Below are 18,637 nucleotides of genomic sequence, written 5' to 3' on the forward strand. Positions count from 1 at the left end.
TAAGAAAACATTTTATATAGTGAGTTTTAGGCTCAGTTTTCAAAAGTTTATGATAATATTTAGCCCACTCTTTTAGGAAGAAAATGGAAAATGGACTTAAATTATCTCCCTTAAGCAAAGTGTTACATAAAAATTACTTACAAACCTTCTACTCTTGTGATCAAATTGCAGGACAAATTTAAAGTGCGTAGTTTTGTCAGTGTGTTTAGCCCTTCAATTTGACTTATTTGATTAGATGACAGATCTAAATGTTGTAAATTCCAAATGTGATCAATGGCTTTGATCTTCGAGATATTATTGCAATGAAGATTGATGGCATGAAGGGCTGAATCTAAAGATAACTCTGATATGCTACAAAGGAAAATACATATTATCAAAAACAAATAGAAACTGGACTTAAAAATCACGACCAAATAACTAAAATTAACCAAACAGCGTGTAGATAGTAAGTGTGTGTGCTATTCATTCTATAATAAAATCTTTCCTACTTGTGGTAGCCTTGAAATGTCTCATAAGGTACACTGCTTCTTACAATTAACCAGTATTCTGGACCATTATCAAGAGAGGCAAGGGATGCTGGGCATTTTTAGCTTTTATATGCAAACAAAGTCATCAGCATAGAGTGAAAGCAGTATTTGTAAAATCAGTTCCTAGAATCATAACACCCCAAGTGCAAATCTACAGGCTACCACTTTTTCTTCTTGCTGTGTTACTTGAGTAAACGAATTAACCTCTCTAAACCTGTTTCCTTAACCCATTTAATCCTCACAACAGCTCCAAGCAGTAGGTATCTAAGGATGCTATATCTTACAGAAATTAAACAACCTGTCCAAGTTCTTCTAGCTATTACCTAATTGAGCCAATATAAATACAGATCTGGCATTGGAGTTTACAGTCTTATTCTCTTCACTGTCTCTAATGTCTATTTAACCCAAAATGTAGCTGATTTCAAAATAAACCATTAGTTATTGCTATTTGTAGTGAAAATGTCCCTGGCCTCCCTTGCTGAAATGTGGAATGCCTCTCCTCTAAATGCAACTCCCAATTACTGCTCTTTTTAACTGAAACCTCTTCTGAAGACAGGAGTTCTAGGAATATAAACTACAGTGTGCATAATTCAGAGCTGCTTGAACTGAGACACACAATGTCACTGGCATCTATTCTTTGTTCTATAACAGCTACAGTAAAGCTGCAGGAAATCTGGTAACAGGAAAATGAGAAGTTTAGCAGTCAGGGAGTAAAAGGAAAACAAGGAATTCGAGTTTGCTTCCAAATTAGCATTAAGAATCTCAGCTTTAAAATTAAAACACAAAAAGTGTGAACATGTCATAAGGTCATTCAGCTTTATCCTTTAGTCTTCAGACTGAAGTGCATAAGAACCCCTGGCAGCAAAAGATAATATATTTCTAAATTTCAAACTAGCAATCTACAAATGTGAGTGTTTCAAATATTTTCCAATTATCTAGCTTCTGTCACTTACTGAGCTATTATTTATTGCCAGACCTTATGCTATTAACACATGTTCTTAATGACAGCCATTTATTTTCTGAAGCATTTCAGTTTCTGGAAATTAGTATTGTGCAGATAATGTAGTAGGGTGGAAAGACAGTGATATTAGACAGAAATGGTTTTGAATTCAAACTTAATCTGCCAGCTGCATGAAGTTGGGAAAGTTATAAAGATCTTCTGAGTCTCAGATCTGTCCCTCGTAAAATTACTACCTCGCAGAACTGTTGCTGAGTATTGGTGATAGTATATGTAACATGCCCACATAGATAGCATTTGGTAAATGGCAGCTATTATTAAATATAAACGGAAATATTCCTTTGAAAAACACCTTCCCGGGGTTTTCTGGCAAATTTTAAGATCAGGATCCAGAGCAAGTTGCTTTAATTACCAGCAGGGTGCGCGAAGAGGGCAGGCAACAAAGGAACAGTGTGTGGAAAGGCACAGAGGAGCCTACTGTGTACTTGCCCGCCTGCAGCTCCGTGTGGCTAATCACAGGGCCTAACTCGAGAAGGGGTAAGAGGTCAGACGGAAAAGGTAGACAGGGACCAATCAGCAACGCAGAACCAAGAGCCTAGTATAGTGCACAAATTTGGGCTGCATGAAAGAGGGAAACGGTGAACTAGATATGCCATGTTTAGTATTTTCAAAAAATATAACAATATACGTACCACAGTGCTCTACAAAGGAGAAATTAGACTAGGCGCAAAGAGAATCGAGGCAAAACCAACGAAGAACAGCAAACTCTTGCTTCACGGTGGCCAGAGATGCCACGCTGCCACTTTTTGTCATAGAGAAGGAGCAAAGAAAAGAGGACAGAACCTGGGAAGACCAACAATTACATGGCAAGCAAAGAAATAACAGCCGCTAAAGAAGGAAAACCAGCAAAGGGAGGATGGTCAAAGTCTGGTAGGGAACCAGGACAGGGGGCAGTTTCCCAGGTGCTCATAAGTCCCTGGAGGAAAGGGAAAGGGGGCTCACTGGATTCGGATCTGGACCCTCAGCAGTGCAGCTGTGGCGGAGAAGGCAGGCGAAAGCCAGACGCCTTTGTGCGCGGTTTCGGTAAAGCTGCCCCGCGCCTCCGCTCCACCGAGGCCGCCCGCTGCCCTTGGCCCCTTGCCCGGGATGCGTGGGCCGCTCCCGGCCGCGGAGCGCCCTTTACCTCCGCAAGCCTTTGTCCATGAAGCACAAATCCCCGCAGCTGCTGTCGCCGTCCTCATTCTCGACTTCCGCCTCCACCGGCGCCTTCATGGCACCGGCGACGCGGAGCGGGGTCTTAACCGGCGCCCAGCGATGGGGAGCAGAGCCCGGAACACGCCTCCCGGGTGCGCGGAAGTGCGGCCCCGAGGGGGCGGGGCGAGGACCCTCCTTCCAACCGACGGCGGTCACTGTCCTGCCCCGACGGTGTCGCAAAGCCGGAAGCCTGAGCTTCCCCAACAGGGCTTCCCTCCGTTTTACGGTATCTGCGGCGCGACGCTAGAGATTTGCCGTAAAGCGAACATTTTGCCTGGGGTGTTGTTGTTGAGGAATGAGTGGGTTTTACCCGTGTGGCTCTTCTGTATGATTTTTACGTTGTAGGCTACTGACTTCTGAAGGCGATTTCATAGATGTTTGTTTTTAGGGACCTATGGTCTTACGTACCTATAAGTTGTTCCCCCAGGCTATTGCATCTACTGTTGATTCCACAAACTTTTTGTGGGATGCCTTACTTGTGTCAGGCACCTCCCTGTGCAATGAGAAATAAGATGAAGCCCATTCTCCTTCTTGGAAGCATTCACATTTCAAAGGAGGAAACAAAGACTTGCTGCGCAGCAGGGCCAGTACTAGGAATAGCACGGAAGCATTTAAGCCAACTGCATGTTCCTGTGGGTAGTGAGGAAGTTTTCTAAAAGGAAATCATCCATAGATGGCTGAGCAGAGTCTTGCTCGGTCACAGTGTGTTCTGGACAGGATGGCATTCCAGGTAGGAAAACAATACCCACAAAAGATCAAAGAACCCTCCTGGTTAGATTGCTTTCTGAGTCATGGGAATATTTTAAAATGGAGACAAAAGATATGTCTCAACCTTGGACATGTCATTATCCTACACTAAAATCTTCAGTGGTTCCTCACTAGTGATGGAAGAGATTTTCACACATTGAGGCATAGGAAAGTCATTCTGGCTTATATATGGTTTGACTTTATGCTGACTAAAACAGTTTACCTATGTCAAACATGCATTGTACGTCTGCTTTAACCATTAAAGGAAAGAATGAATTTAAAAATCAAAACAGATGAACTGATTCAGGCATTCAAAATGGAGCTGAGTGGCAGTTGTGGATGTGGTTTCAAACACATTCTTGCATCTTTGAGAAGTTGAATTTTCTGAACTATATCAAACTCAAGGGCACCAACCAGCCATTTTCAAAACAATATCTGCTAGCAGCTGCCAGCTGCAACATTATGGTCTCAAAGTCTCCCCTTATAACTATGCAACCATTTCAGACCACAACCAATACTTGCTTAATGAGCACCCTTACTTCTTGACAGCTCCAAGCCTAAGTCTTGACAATTTATATAACTTTGCTGTTTTTGCCTACATAAGCTTTCCCCATTTTGTAGCCCAGCAGAACATAATTCAAGTGCTTCTTGAATCTGTGTCACCTGGGCTATAGTTCTTAGTTTGACTGGAATAAAACTCTTTCCTATTCTTATTACAGATCATTTATTGATTATGTACCAACACTGGCCATCAAATAAAGGCCTAACTTTCTAATCTAATGTTGAAGATATTTCGAGACTTATCAGTGTCCTATTTAGCTGTACCTAATATATTCTAAAACTTGTAGCCACAATTCACTGTTTCCTATAGCTACATGCTTTACTATGTGTCTGCAACTCCTTTTAACAAGAGGTGAAGGTATAAACTCATTACTGGCTCCTTGATTCTGGACTTACATGTTACTTTTTGTTTTGGTCAATAGAATTCATTGGAATTCTAGTGCTAGTCCCAAGACATCTAGTGCTAGGTCTCAAGATATCTTGCATGCTTCTACTCCCTTTCTTGGAAGACTGCCTGAGCTGCCATTTGAGCAAGCCACATGTAGCAGAAACAAGTCACCCCAGCTAAAGATAAACAGATACATGCATGAATGAGCCCAGAAGCACCTAGGTGAACCAGTGCAAATTGTCAAATTACAGAAATAGGAGCTAAATAAAGGGTTTTAAGTCAGTAAATTCTGGAGGAGATAGGATTAGGTGACAGATAAATCACTAACACAATAACTGAATATCAATTAAAATAGAAATTTTTTTCAATAAGGATAAGTGTTATAGTCTAACCTAAAATAAACAATCGATATAAGAAACAAATCATTCTGTAATGATATTAAATGCTATTTCCTCCAAAATTATGTACATTATAATTAATTAAATTAATCAAGATATTTATTATAGTTAGCAGAGTTTAAAAATTGTGGATTGTATTTGGGCTGCCTCAGCACTTAAAGATTGATTGTTTTTTTCAGAATGATAATTTGATGTATTTATATTTCTATTTGCCTGTTAAAATCACAAGTGCTTAGAAACATGTAGTTTTGCTTCTAATTCTTTATCTGCAAAACAAAAATTGTTAAAGTAGTTTCTATAGGAGATCTCAGTTCTAAAATTCAAAAAAATCTATCATTAATGTTGTAAATAATCTGTAATCAACTGTTTTCAGTAACTACCGTCTGCAGTTTTATTTATATTTTATATTTTAAAATTGCACCTCAATCTTCCTTGACTTGCTTTACATGATATCTATGAAGTATTCATGCATGCATAATGGGCAATATATTTAGAATCAATAGGCTGGGGCTGGTGAGGTGGCATTGTTGGGAAGGTAGAGAGAATCTATCTATAAATACTATATCTATCTTATCTATTCTGTAAATGATAAGTTGTTTAGAAAGGCTGATGTGTGCTGAGGGTGTGTGGGTATGCAAGAGAAGGCAAGAGATGAGAATAGAAAGTTAGGCTTGAATCAGATGTTGGAGAACCTACCATGGTCAGTTCAGGAGTTGATATCTGGCCTGAAGGAAGGTGCTGATGGAGTGATGGTGTGGTGATTGCAGCAGCTGTGAGAGCGAGATTGGGAGGAGATGCAAGGAAACAAAATAAAATAGGGGTCCCCCACCTGCGAGTCACATAGCAGGAGATTAGCAGTGGGTGAGCCAAAGAAGCTTCATCTGCCACTTCCCATGCTCCCTTCATCTGCCACACCCCATCCCCCCCCCATTGTTTGCATTGCTGCTTGAATCAGTTCCTGGTGCCAAAAAGGTTGGGGACCGCTGAGATAGGGAATTTAGGGAGGAAAATGACAGGATTAGATTTGTGTTTTATAACATGTCTAGAAACTGAGTGGAAGCTGGATTCAGGGGTGAAGATTGGCAGCGAGCATTAAGATACAGTTGCAGTAAACCAGTGAGAAAAATGAAGGCCTGGACAAAGGCCCTAGAGGTGGGACTTTTGGAAGAGAAAAATACCTGAGAAGATGTTAATAAGATTGATTTTATAAACTTTGTTGACTGATTTGGGTGCAGGATAGATGGCAACTATAGTCGTTAACTTTTTCTTCATCTTGGTAGTTTTTGAATATCCTTTTGTGTTTTACCACATTCCTGTGAGACCAAAATGTAATGGTGGTATTACATCCTATAATTTACACTTGTCTTTTTCTGTTAGAATTAACCAGCACTTTTATGCTAATTTCTCAGACAAGATGCACAAAATACAAGCCATCATTTGGCTTTTTAACCATCTAAAATATATATAAGCTTTTTTCAAAATAAAACCCAAAGCTTTTATTTTTTTATTTTTAATTTTTATCAGAGTATATTTGCTTTACAATGTTGTGTTAAAAACCCCAAAACTTTTAAAATTTTACGATGACTTGATACATTCAGATCCCAGTTCAGAACATCAGTTAACGGCGTGGAAGCATAAGATCAGTCCCCTTTGTGACTTGTGGCCTTGAAAAAATGTGTATCATTAATGAATTCTATTTACTTAGCTGTATACACCACCCTTGCTGAACATCCTGGCCTTTCATGGCGCTGCCATTGGGGCTGGTTTTGGCAGAGTTTACTGGGGAAGCTAAGAACAAAGGAAAAGGGATGAGAGGCTTGCTATGCACCCAGGCTCTGCTAGGTTGGGAGAAGGCCAGGACTTAAGCCAGGAAAGCAGGGAGAGCAGCGGAACTGCCTTCGGACCTGGACCCTAGTTGGTTAGTACAGCAGTCAGACACCAGAGGGAGTAAGAGACTATGGGCTACTGAAGAAAGAGAACTAGACACTAGGAAAAAACCATAGGAAAAATCTACAAAACAGAGTTGGTTTTTTTAAAAGATAAAATGCAGAAACTGTTAGTTAGACTAACAGAAAAAAAAGAGGGAAGGCTCATTAAACTAAAAAAGAGCAAAATATACCCTACATTACTTGATTAAGAAGGCATAATTATTTTAATGAAGCCAAGGGTTATTTAATAGATTCAATATTCTTTCATAATTAAAATCTTAGCAAGTGAAGAGTAGACAATGGTGCCATAACTAAACAGCATTCTCTAAACACCTACAGCAAACATCATACTTAATGTGAAACATTAGAAGTATTCTCGTTAGTCATCACAAATTAAGGGTTCCTGCTCTTCTTTTAAAATGAACTAGAACCAATGCTGTAAGAAAGAAAAATATGTTTTAAGAATTTAAAAAGAAGAGATAAACTGCTTTTATTTGCATAAGATATAATTCTTTTCATAGATTTTCTAAATCAACATAGCAACAAAAATTGTGAGCTGTGGAATAAGTCTAACAGGAAGTATGCAAAATTTTGTGTAGGAAACTGAAGTTTGATTAAAGTTTAATCAAGAGAAGCCTTTAATCATTATTATAAAGATGTCAGTTTTCCCCAAATACACTTCAAATAGAATTCTATCACAAGAATCCCAACTGAATCTTTTACAGAGCTTCACAAAACTATTCTAAAATGTGTATGGTTTCAAAAATTAATTTTGAAGGTGAAAAAGATTTTATATTTGCAATGACCATAAAATTTTATTCAAAACATTTTAATGATGGTCTTTTCAAGTTCTTGATGGTCACCATTAATGAGAAACTTTGCTTACACAAGTTAAAAATAAAATAACTTTACAAAATTAGTTTTTCACAGTCCTCTTTTGCTATACCTTCCCTGGCTCCTATCTGACCTCACTGTTTCCCTACTTGCACTCCATGGACACCTAGAACCTAGCATAGAAGGCTGAATACATGGTGAGAATGGACTAAGATTTGAGCAGCCATTCTTTTCTTTTTTAAGCTCTTTATTGGAGTATAATTACACTGTTGTGCCAGTTTCTGCTGTACAACAAAGTGAATAATATATTTTTATACATATATCCCTATATTCCCTTCCTCCTGCAACTCCTTCCAACCCTCACTATCCCACCCCTCTAAGTCATCACCCATCATCGAATCGATCTCCCTATGTTATGCAGCAGCTTCCCACTAGCTATCTATTTTACATTTGGTGGTGTATATATATGTCAATGCTACTCTCTCACTTCATCCCAGCTTCCCCTTCACACCTCCCCGCCCCCACCCTGTGTCCTCAAGTCCATTCTCTGCATCTGCATCTTTATTCTTGCCCTGCCACTGGGTTCATCAGTACCAATTTTTAGATTTCATATGTATGCATTAGCATAGCATTCTTTTTTTTTTTTTTTTTTTTTTGGGAGCAGAGAAAGATTTATTGCAAGGGCAAGCAAAGATAATAGGTGGCTTGTGCTAAAAAACCCCAAAGTCCCCAATGGTTTTCAGGGAGAAGTTTTTCTAGGCAAAATCTGGTGTAAGGGCTGCAGAGTATGTGACTTTGTTCTGATTGGTTGGTGGTGAGGTAACAGGGTGGTGTTCCAAGGATCTTGTGCTCAGCCTGAAGTTACCATCCTCCACCTGGGCAGGGCCTTAGTTCCTGCAGAACTCAAAGATGTTGTTATGTATATCCCTTGAGGAGGAACCAGGACCCTGCTTTAATCACTTCACTATAGTTTCTCAATTGCTGCTCCTTTGTCTCTGCATCCCCTCACTTCCCTGATTAGCAACTGTTTGAATCTGCCCTTTGGAACTCAGGGAAGGTCTAGGAGGCTGAAGCCTATTTCCTACAGAAAGGATTTGTACCTGGGAGGGCCCCACAGTGTCCTGCTTGGTTTCAGTTCTGACTCAATCTATAATTGTAACATTTTTTTTTAACTTTATCTCTTTGGCTTTTTCTTTTTAATTAATTAATTAATTGGCTGCATTGGGTCTTTATTGCTGCACATAGGCTTTCTCTAGTTGCAAAGAGCAGGGGCTACTCTTTGTTTCAGTGTGTGGGCTTCTCATTGAGGTGGCTTCTCTTATCGTGGAGCATGGGCTCTGGGCACATGGGCTTAAGTAGTTGTGGCACGTCAGCACAATAGTTGTGGCTTGTGGGGTCTAGAGCGCAGGCTCAGTAGTTGTGGTGCACAGGCTTAGTTGCTCTGCGGCACGTGGGATCTTCCTGGACCAGGGCTCAAACCCGTGTCTCCTGCATTGGCAGGCAGATTCTTAAGCACTGCGCCAGGGAAGCCCTCTTTGGTTCCTGAAGGCTATTTTAGTCTTTGTCCTAGTCTGCTTGGCTTCTGAGATGGGCCACATTCTGTCTGTGGGGTGTGTTCTCTCTAAATAAATCCACTTCTTACCTATCACTTTGTCTCTCACTGGATTCTTTCTGCAATGAGACATTAAGAACCTGAGCTTCATTAAATCCCGAAACCAGGTGTGGGATCTCAGTTGGAAGACCCTGGGTTTTGTCTGGGTTTGAGTACCAGCTGTGTGGGTTCAAGTCCCAATCTAAGGTGCACAGTTTCAAAGGTATTGCCAGGAGTGGTGTCTGATAAGAGCTCTCTCTTTGGATTGTAGGTGGCTGCCATCTTGCTGTAGCTCATAGGACCTCTTCACTGAGGGCATTGATGGGGGTAGAGATAGCACAGTATTCTTAACGGATAAAAAGTTTGATCCAAAGACTGAGGAAAGCAACAGAAGATCTAAGAGGTCTTTTGAGGAAATAATACTGTGCTCCACTTCTAGGGAAGGTTGTCCCCAGCTCTGTGTGACTGAGAGAGGAGATCAAGGTCAGCATAGCAGAAGCAGCCCAAATACATTCAGTGAGGAATATTTTAATACCCCTTCAGGAGACACAAAGATTCCTGCCCCTATTGTGGCACTAAACATTAAAATGTTTTCATGGAAGAATCCTATTGCCCTCAGGAGTTGCATGATTTTGCCTTTTTCCTTTTTTTTTAATCCTGAAAAAAAATTTAAAATTTCATATGGATTGCTCTGTTTTTACACTTTCCTTCCATATTCCTGGAAGCCTCCCCAAACAGTAACATTCCCTTAATTTAGCCATCTCATCCTTCCACAAACGTTTTATTATTAAACCTAATTTGATTTTAAAAATGATTAACTTGTGAATTGTTGTACGATGTTGTGACCTCTTTGAAGGCCAGAATTAAATATTTCACATGTTAATTATTTTTTAAAAGTTTCCACTGAACAAGTTAGTCACAGCTAATTAAGCAAGGAAGATTTCAAAAGTTCTGGTTGGAGATGTCTCCACTGGAGGTATAACAATGATATTATTTAACTTTGAAATAATACTTTGTAGATGAGTATCTAGGGAAAAAGTTGTATTTTAATGGAAAGAATGTAAACTTTGCATTCAAGCAAGCAAAGGTTTGAATCCCACTCTGCCATTTACTTGCAGCATGGATTTTAGCAAGTTGTGTTATTTTTTTTGGAAACCCCATTTCCTTACCTATGAAATGAGGATAACAGTTTAATATTGTGGGATCAATTCCATAGTATTGAATGAGATAATATATGTGAAATACCTATTGGATTACCTCACGTACAAGGATTAATTACTCCACAATTAGGATTAATTAGTATATCTGTATTGGCCCTGAGCATATATGCAAACCAGTCTAGTATTAAATTTATGTAAGGTATTTCATAATTTATAGGTATTAATTTACCCAATGTATATTTATTCATTAATTCAAACATTTATTCCTCCACTACTTTGGTAGCAGGATCAGCTATAGAGAAATTAACATGTGTTGATGTTTTGTTCATTTCACACAGGTTATATAAAGGAGCCAAAGATGACCTCTGAATATTGGACTGTATGTTGTTTGCGTCTCCACAGCAGGCTGAGACCCATTAATTCTAGAGCCAGCCAGCACCAAACTCAAGTTTTTACACATTCAATTGTTCTAAACATAGTCCAGATAAGCATATGTTTAGCCATTTAGAACTTGCCTGCTTTGCATACCCTGCAAAACTGTACATAACATCTGTTAGCCACAAGTAAGATAAGCTCAGGGCAATAAAGAGTCCATGCCACTGCTGCCCTTGGGAGTTCTCTGACCCAGAGACTGCCTCCTGTGCTGCTGAGTGACATCCTCTAGACACACAAGCCCCCTGCCTGATTCTCCTTTCCTCCAGGAATTTTCTTGCCTTCCTCCCCTCCTGGACAGTGGCCTGCCATATCCTCTGGGAATTCTCATGCTGTGAGTGACTTGCACTTGCAAACCAAAGTGTTGCCCAAGTAGGGCCTGTGTGTGCTATCACAAGCTGATCTTATCTTTTCTCTTTATCAGCCTCAAAATCTCTGGAACCCCCTAAAATGCAACAAATATTTATCTAGCACCCACTATATGAAGGATCAAACCAGTCAGACTTTTTATATTCTAGTTAGCACAAAGTACTTTTGTATCCTCGTCAGAGGAGAGGTAAGCAAACAAACACACATACAATATGTCAGGTGGTGATGAGTGATGGATGGTGACTGTTGGAGGTACTAGAGGTAGTGGTGGTGGTGTTTGTGTGGAAGGAAAGTGTTAATAGTTGGCAGATAAATATTTCCTCAACTACAGGATGTTTTCACTAGGTATTTCAGCTCTACTGTTAAAAAAAAAAAAACCTAGATGCCAATAACATATAATCTGTGAAAGTGGCTTCATTATAACATATTGTATAAAAGAAAATGACTTTGCAAATACTATGAGTTCACTTGATTATTTTTGTTGAATATTTACCATTCATTCAGAATCTCTGGGAGGTCTGACAGAGGGATTTTTTTATCTCAAAGCCAGTCAATAAAGACAGTGACTGCCTCTTTAAATGCAAAGACAGCAATGCAAGACAAAGGAACATCAACAATCAAGGAAACATGACACTACCAAAGGAATACAATAATCTTCCAGTAATCCAAAGATATGGAGATGTGTAATTTACCAGGTATAGAATTCAAAATAGCTGAAGCTCAGTGAGCTACAAGGAAACACAGAAAGACAATTCAATGAAATAAGGAAAATAATAAAACAATAAATGAATAAAATAAAAAGTTTAATGTAGTGATAGAAATAATAATGAGAACCAAACAGAAATTCTGGAGCTGAAGAATACAGTGAATGAATAGAAAAATGTGGTAGAGAGTATCAACAATAAAATGGATCAATCAGAAGAAATAATCTGTTAAGTACAGGCAGGTTCTTTGAAATTATCTGCTTAGAGGAGAACATAGAATAGAGAATGAAAAAGAGTGAAGAAAACCTATGTGAACTATAGGATACTGTTAGGGACATAATCTATGAACTGTTACATTCCAAGAAGGACAAGAGATGGAGAAGGGGAACAGAAAGCAAATTTATAGAAATAATGGCTGAGAACTTCTTAAATCTGGAGAGATATTTAAACCTCCAAGTTCACAATGCTAATAGTTATTCGACAATTATCTTCTCCAAGATACATTGTAATAAAACTGTCTAAAGTTAAAGACAGAGAATTTTATAAAGCAACAAGAGAAAAGAACACAACATTGTAAAGCAACTATACTCCATAAAAATTAATTAAAAAAATAAAAATCAGGTAGTTTAAAAAAATAAAAAAATAAAAGCAACAAGACAAAAGAAAGATCTCTTGTAAAAGGGAACTCCCATCAATCTATCAGTAGATTTCTCAGCAGAAACCTTCTAGACCAGGAAAGAATGGGATAACATATTGAAAGTGCTGAAAGTAAAAAAATGTAAACCAAGAATACTTTACCTGGCAAAGTTATCTTTCAGAAATGAAAGTGAGATAAAGACTTACTCAAACAAAAGCTGAAGGAGTTTATCACTAAGGCACTAGAACTGCCTTACAAGAAATGCTGAAAGGAATTTATCAAACTGAAAAGAAAGAATACTAATTAGTAACACAAAAGCATGCAACCCCCTGGTAAAGGTAAGTATATAGCCAAATTCAGAATAGTCTGATACTTTAATGTGGTGTACTAACTACTTAACCCTAGTGTAAAGGTTAAAGGACAAAATATTAAAAATAACTATAGCTACAATAATTTCTTAATGGCTATACGATATAAAAAGAAGTAAATTTTGACATCAAAACATAAAAGGTTGGTGGGGGGAGTAAAAGCTTAGTGTTTTTGCATGCAATCAAAGTTAAGCTGTTATTGATATATCAGCCAACATGGTAGAGTAGAAAGAGCCTGAGCTTACCTCCTCTCTGGGCACATCAAAATTACAACTACTACAGAACAGCTACTGATGAAAAGGGCCAGAAAAGATCTTCTGCAACTAAAGATATAAGGAGGAAACCACAATGAGACAGGTGTTAAGTATGGAGTCACAGTATAGTCAAGACCCATACTCCCAGCTGGACCCACACACAGGAGAATTACAATTTCAGAGGTTCTCCCAAAGGAATGAGGGGTCTGAGCCCCACATTGGGCTCCCCAGTCCAGGGGTCCTGCCCTGGGAAGACAAGCCCCTAGAATGTTTGGCTTTGAAGACCAGTGGGCTTACTTTGGGGAGTCTAAGAGTCCCAGGCGCCTGGGGGGCGGGGGGAAAGAAATTCCATTCTTAAAGGGCACACACAAAATTGCACATGCTCCAGAACCCAGGGCAGAAGCAGTAATTTGAAAGCAGCCTGGATCAGACCTGTCTGGTGAGTCTACTGGAGAGGCAGGAGGCAACTGCAGCTCACCCTGGGGACATGGACACTAGTGGCAGCCATTTTGGGGAGTTCTTTCTACCACATGGGCAGTGGTGCTGGCAAGTGTTGATTTGAAATCCTCTCTCTAGTGTATTAGCCTCAGGACCCAGCCCCACCCCCACCCAACAGCCTGATGTCACCAGTACTGGGATGCCTCAGACCACGCAAGTAGCTCGGCAGGGACACAGCCTCACCCATCAGCAGACAGGCTGCCTTAAGACCCTGTGAGGCCACAGTCACCCCTACACACAACCCAGCCCACTAAAGGACCCAGGACATGGCCCCACACACAGTTTGCAAGCACTAGACCTAGAACCCCCAGGGTCCTACACTCAGAGACCACAGACCCAGTTCCACCTACCAGTGGGTAGGCACCAGCTCCAGAATTCTGAACCCACCCACCGGCTAGCTTGCTCTAGCATTGGAGAACAACCTCACTCACCAGCAGGCAGACACCAGCCAAAGGACATCAAAAGCCCACAGCCTACAGACCTAGTCCACCCACCAGCAGGTTATCACCTGCTCTGGGACCATATGGGCTCTGGTCCCATCCACCAATGAGCTTGGTCTAGCCCCAGGACCAGCTTCACCCACCAACAAGGGGACACCAGCCACAGGACAATCACAGCCCCACAGACAGTAGAACTCAGCCCACCTACTAGCAGACCAGCACCAGCCCTGGGACCAGCTGGGCCCTGGTCCTGCCCACCAGTGAGCTTGCTCCAGCCTTGGGACAATCCTCATCCACCAGTGGATGGACACCAACCCCAGGACAACAGCAGCCCTCTAGCCTGCAGACTCAGCCCACCCACCAGCAGGCCAGAACCAGCCCTGGGACTGGCTGAACCTTGGCTCCACCCACCAGCAGGTAAACACAAGCTTCAGAACATCCAAAACCAGCTGTGTCAGAAACAGTTTATTCTTTTAAAATTTTTGAAATTGTTTTTATTGGAAGATATTTGCTTTACACTGCTGTGTCAGTTTCTGTTATACAGCAAAGTGAATGAGCCATACATATATGAGGGTGAGTCAAAAATTGTCTGCATTCTGGCAGCAGAATTTATTTTAATTAACTTTTAGAAAAGATAAATACAACATTTTTAGACATAATCTCCTTGCTTTTCAATACAATTTGTCCATCTGTCAACAAGCTTCTCTATTCCCCCATTAAAAAATGTTTTGGGGGTGGGGGTAAGATGACAGTGAAGTAGAAGGACATGGAATGCATCCCTCTGCACAGATACATCAGGAATACCTCAAAAGATGCAATAATTCCCACAGAAAACTGTCTGAACACCAGCAAAAGACCTTGGACACCAGAAAGGACTGCAAAGATCCCAACATAACTGGGTAGCATGGAGGGGGGAAAAAAAAGGAGAACGAGGAGGAGAAAAAAGGAAAGTGACAGGTCCTACACCCTGGGGTGGGGATAGCTGAAACAGAGGAGAGATTGCCAAATTCGGGGAAACCTCCATTATCTGATGGGGAAACCCCCTCTCCAATGGGGAATTTGATTGGGTCAGAAGGGAGGCATTTGGGACTGTTCAAAGAGGGTGAAGCAGTTGATCTGTGGCAGATGGGAAAGACCGAGAAACACACAGAGGGTCCGCACCACATCTCTGCATGTCCCTGACTGATATGTGGGTTCACAGCTGAACGGGGTTCTGGGAGCTGAAACGTGGGAACTGGAGAACTGGCCCAGGGTGAGAACCATTGTTGGCTGTGGGGAGACAGACTGAGAGGACAGGAGGGAAGAAATCCACAGTGGAGAGTGCCTACTGCGGAAAGCTGGGTGGCCATGGTGGCGGCTGGATACTGCTGACTCACAAGCAGGGGGGAGGAGCCAGTGTTTTAGCCTCTCTCTCTCGGCACCTGCAGTGAACAAAGGGAGGCCCCCCTGGGCCTGGCTGTTGCAGGTGACAAGGGTTAGAAAAAGCTGCCTGACAGGGCTGGCCTGCTGTGTCTGCAGCCAAGAGTCAGAAGAAGCCTGCAGGGTGGCCCAGCTCTGGAGATATTCTGCTTACACCTGAGACTGCTGGCTTCCCTCTGCAATAGGCCCCACCACCGCTGCCAGGGCTCCCGTGACCCAGTCAGGGAGCTACTGCTCACTCACTCCTAGGGGAAGGAGCCACTATTGTACTCTCTCTCTCCACACATGGGCACCTAGAGATGAACAATAAAGGAAACTGCTAGTCACAGAGTAATATAAACAGCCCCCGAGGGCTGCCCATCAGGTACCTTGTGCTGGGGACCAGTAAAAAGCCACACTAAGGCCAGATTTCCTATACCTGCACTGCCTGCATCCCTGCACATTCACCGTCACACCCAGAGCTCCACAATTCAAGCAGGGCACCACTGTTAAGTCACACACAGGGAGAGGAGCCACTATCAAAGCCTCTCTCTCCCCATACACCCCAATCTGCAGATGAACAATAAAGGAAACCCTCCCTGAGGCAGACCCAAAGGCTCCAAGGCAGCCTCAGGACCAGACTCTGGCAGTTGGACCACATGCAGAAGCAGGGACAAAAGCAAAGCTGAACACCAGGGGTGGGGGACTAAGGAAGAGGTTCTAAAATCTTTCCATCATATATACACTCTTCAGACTAAATCCGCATGATCAGCTAGGTAGACCCTATCTTTGGAATATCTGAGTAAACAATGAATATTCCCACAAATGAAAAAGGTCTAGCTCTGCCAGCTGTGGACTGTGAGAGCAAGCACACATAGGAATTGGGCCAGATCAGAGCCTAAGTGGACCCCATAGGACCCACAGCAGGTCCAGAGTCCAACCCAGAGGCAGAAGAGGGCCTCTTGGGGAGGCGAAGGTGGCCTGAGGCCAAAGGTGGGTACAATGACAGCTACATCTGAGACCCCAAGGAAACAGAATTATTATTATTGCTATTGATCTGATCCATTCTGTGGTCAGTTCTAGCTTTTTTTTTTTTTTTAATTACAATCTTAGTTCTAAGGGATCTTCACATTTTATAACATTTTTTATTCTATTTTTTACTTCTATTTTTAGTTTTTAGCATTTTTATATATTTCTATTTCTAGCTAGCTTTTTTTGTGGTGCTGAGTTTATCTCCCCTATCTTCTTTATCTTTTATACATTTATATTTTTTTTCTTTTTATATTTCCAGTCATACCATGCTCTTCTGTTGCTCTGTGTTCTATCCCTTTTCAGTTTATCTTATTATACATTTAATCAATATTATTGATTGCTCTGTTTCCTTGCTTTATTCTTCAGATGACACACTGCTTTAGTTTTTGTTATTAGGTTTTGTCTTTATCTTAGTTCTAATTATAATTGTTTGATTTCATTTTGGGAATCTTCAGTCTGCCTGGTTGTTCTCTTTGTTATATTTGATCCTTGTTTTCACAATTCCCCTGGTTTTGTGTTTTTGTATTTATTTATTTATTTATTTTTGGTTTGAATTTTTGTTGGTTCTCTCTTTGATTGTCTGATTGCATTCTTGGGTTCTTCTGTCAGGTTGTTCTAGTGCTTCATGTTCTATTGGGTTTGATTTTTGTGTGTCTTGTCCATGTATGTGTTTCCTTGATTTAGTGTTTGCTTGACTTAAACTTTTGACATTAGACTGGGGCTTGGATAGTCTTTTTTAATCCTCTTTATTGCCAGGACAAGTGACCTCTGGAGTCTGGATTCCTCAACCGGAAGTCAAGTTGGAGGCTCTGAGGAGGGAACATAAAGTCCAGAATGCTAGACCACTGGAGACTCCTCAGCCACAGGGAAGATTAACCAAGAGAATTCTCATGGAGGCCTCTATCAGAATCTAAGACTTGGCTGTGCCCAACTGCCTGAAACTGCCAGTGCTGGATACCTCATACCAAACTACAATTAAGACAGGAAAACAAACCCACCCATCAGCACACAGACTATCTAAAGCCATATTAAGCTCACAGATACCCTAAAACACACCCCCTGATGTGGCCTTGCTCATCAGAGGGAAAAGACTCAGATCCACACACCAGGAAGCAGGCAGCAGATCCTCCCACCACGAAGCCTACTCAAGACACTGGACCAACCCCACTACAGGGGGCAGAGAGCAGAAACAAGAGGAATTACTACTAGGCAGCATAGGGAAAGGAGACAATAAATACTATAAATTAGACAAAATGAGAAAACAAAGGAACACCTTGCAGGCAAAGAAGCAAGATAAAACCACAAGACCAAATAAATGAAGAGGAAATAGGAAAATTGCCTGAAAAAGAATTCACAGTAATGACAGTGAAGGTGATCCATAATCTTGAAAACAAAATAGAGGAAATACAAGAAACATTTAATAGAGACCTAATAGAACTAAAGAGCAAACAAAGAGTAATGAATGACACAATAACTGAAATTAAAAATACTCTAGATGGTATAATGAGCAGAATAACTGAGGCAGAAGAACGAGTAAGTGAGTTGGAAGACAAAATGGGCAAAATAACTGCCACAGAGCAAGAAAAAGAAAAAAGAATAAAAAGAATGGAAAACAGTCTCAGAGACCTTGGTGACAACATTAAGCACACCAACATTCAAATCATAGGCATCCCAGAAGAAGAAAAAAAGAAACAATCTGAGAAAATATTTGAAGAGGTTAGAATGAAAAACTTCCCCAACATGGGAAAGGAAATAATTAATCAAATCCAAGAAGCACAAAGAGTCCCATACAGAGCAAACTCAAGGAGAAACACACTGAGGCACATATTAATCAAACTAATGAAAATTTAACACAAAGAAAAAATGTTAAAAGCAGTAAGAGAAAAGCAACAAATAACGTATAAGGGAAAATCCACAAGGATAACAGCTGATCTTTCTGCAGCAATTCTGCAGGCCAGAAGGGAGTGGCAGGATATACTGAAAGTCCTGAAAGAGAAAAACCTACAGCCAAGAATACTCAACCCAGCAAGAATCTCATTCAGATTTGATGAAGAAATCAAAAGCCTTACAGACAAGCAAAAGTTAAGGGAATTCAGCACCACCAGACCAGTCTTACAACAATTGCTAAAGGAACTTTTCTAGGCAGGAAACACAGGAGA

The 18,637-nt window shown here is 40.9% G+C and overlaps 1 protein-coding gene across 4 annotated transcripts in view; it reads right to left on the reverse strand.

The window, feature by feature from the left end:
* The window catches only part of LRRCC1 (leucine rich repeat and coiled-coil centrosomal protein 1), a 37,690-nt gene extending 34,750 nt beyond the window's left edge, over positions 1-2,940 (reverse strand). Inside the window, exons 1-2 of one of the 4 annotated variants that reach the window (XM_057735207.1) lie at positions 2,669-2,940; positions 146-351 (exon numbers count right to left, since the gene is read on the reverse strand). In XM_057735207.1, coding sequence (XP_057591190.1) covers positions 146-351; positions 2,669-2,757 — 295 coding nt within the window. In that variant the 5' untranslated portion in view covers positions 2,758-2,940. The remainder of the gene's footprint in view (positions 1-145; positions 352-2,668) is intronic. The other 3 variants (XM_057735201.1, XM_057735202.1, XM_057735203.1) reach the window with 3 other exon arrangements.
* Between the last annotated feature and the right edge of the window lie 15,697 nt (positions 2,941-18,637).

Source organism: Hippopotamus amphibius, chromosome 5, assembly GCF_030028045.1.
Source record: "Hippopotamus amphibius kiboko isolate mHipAmp2 chromosome 5, mHipAmp2.hap2, whole genome shotgun sequence".
NCBI classification, from domain to species: domain Eukaryota; kingdom Metazoa; phylum Chordata; class Mammalia; order Artiodactyla; family Hippopotamidae; genus Hippopotamus; species Hippopotamus amphibius.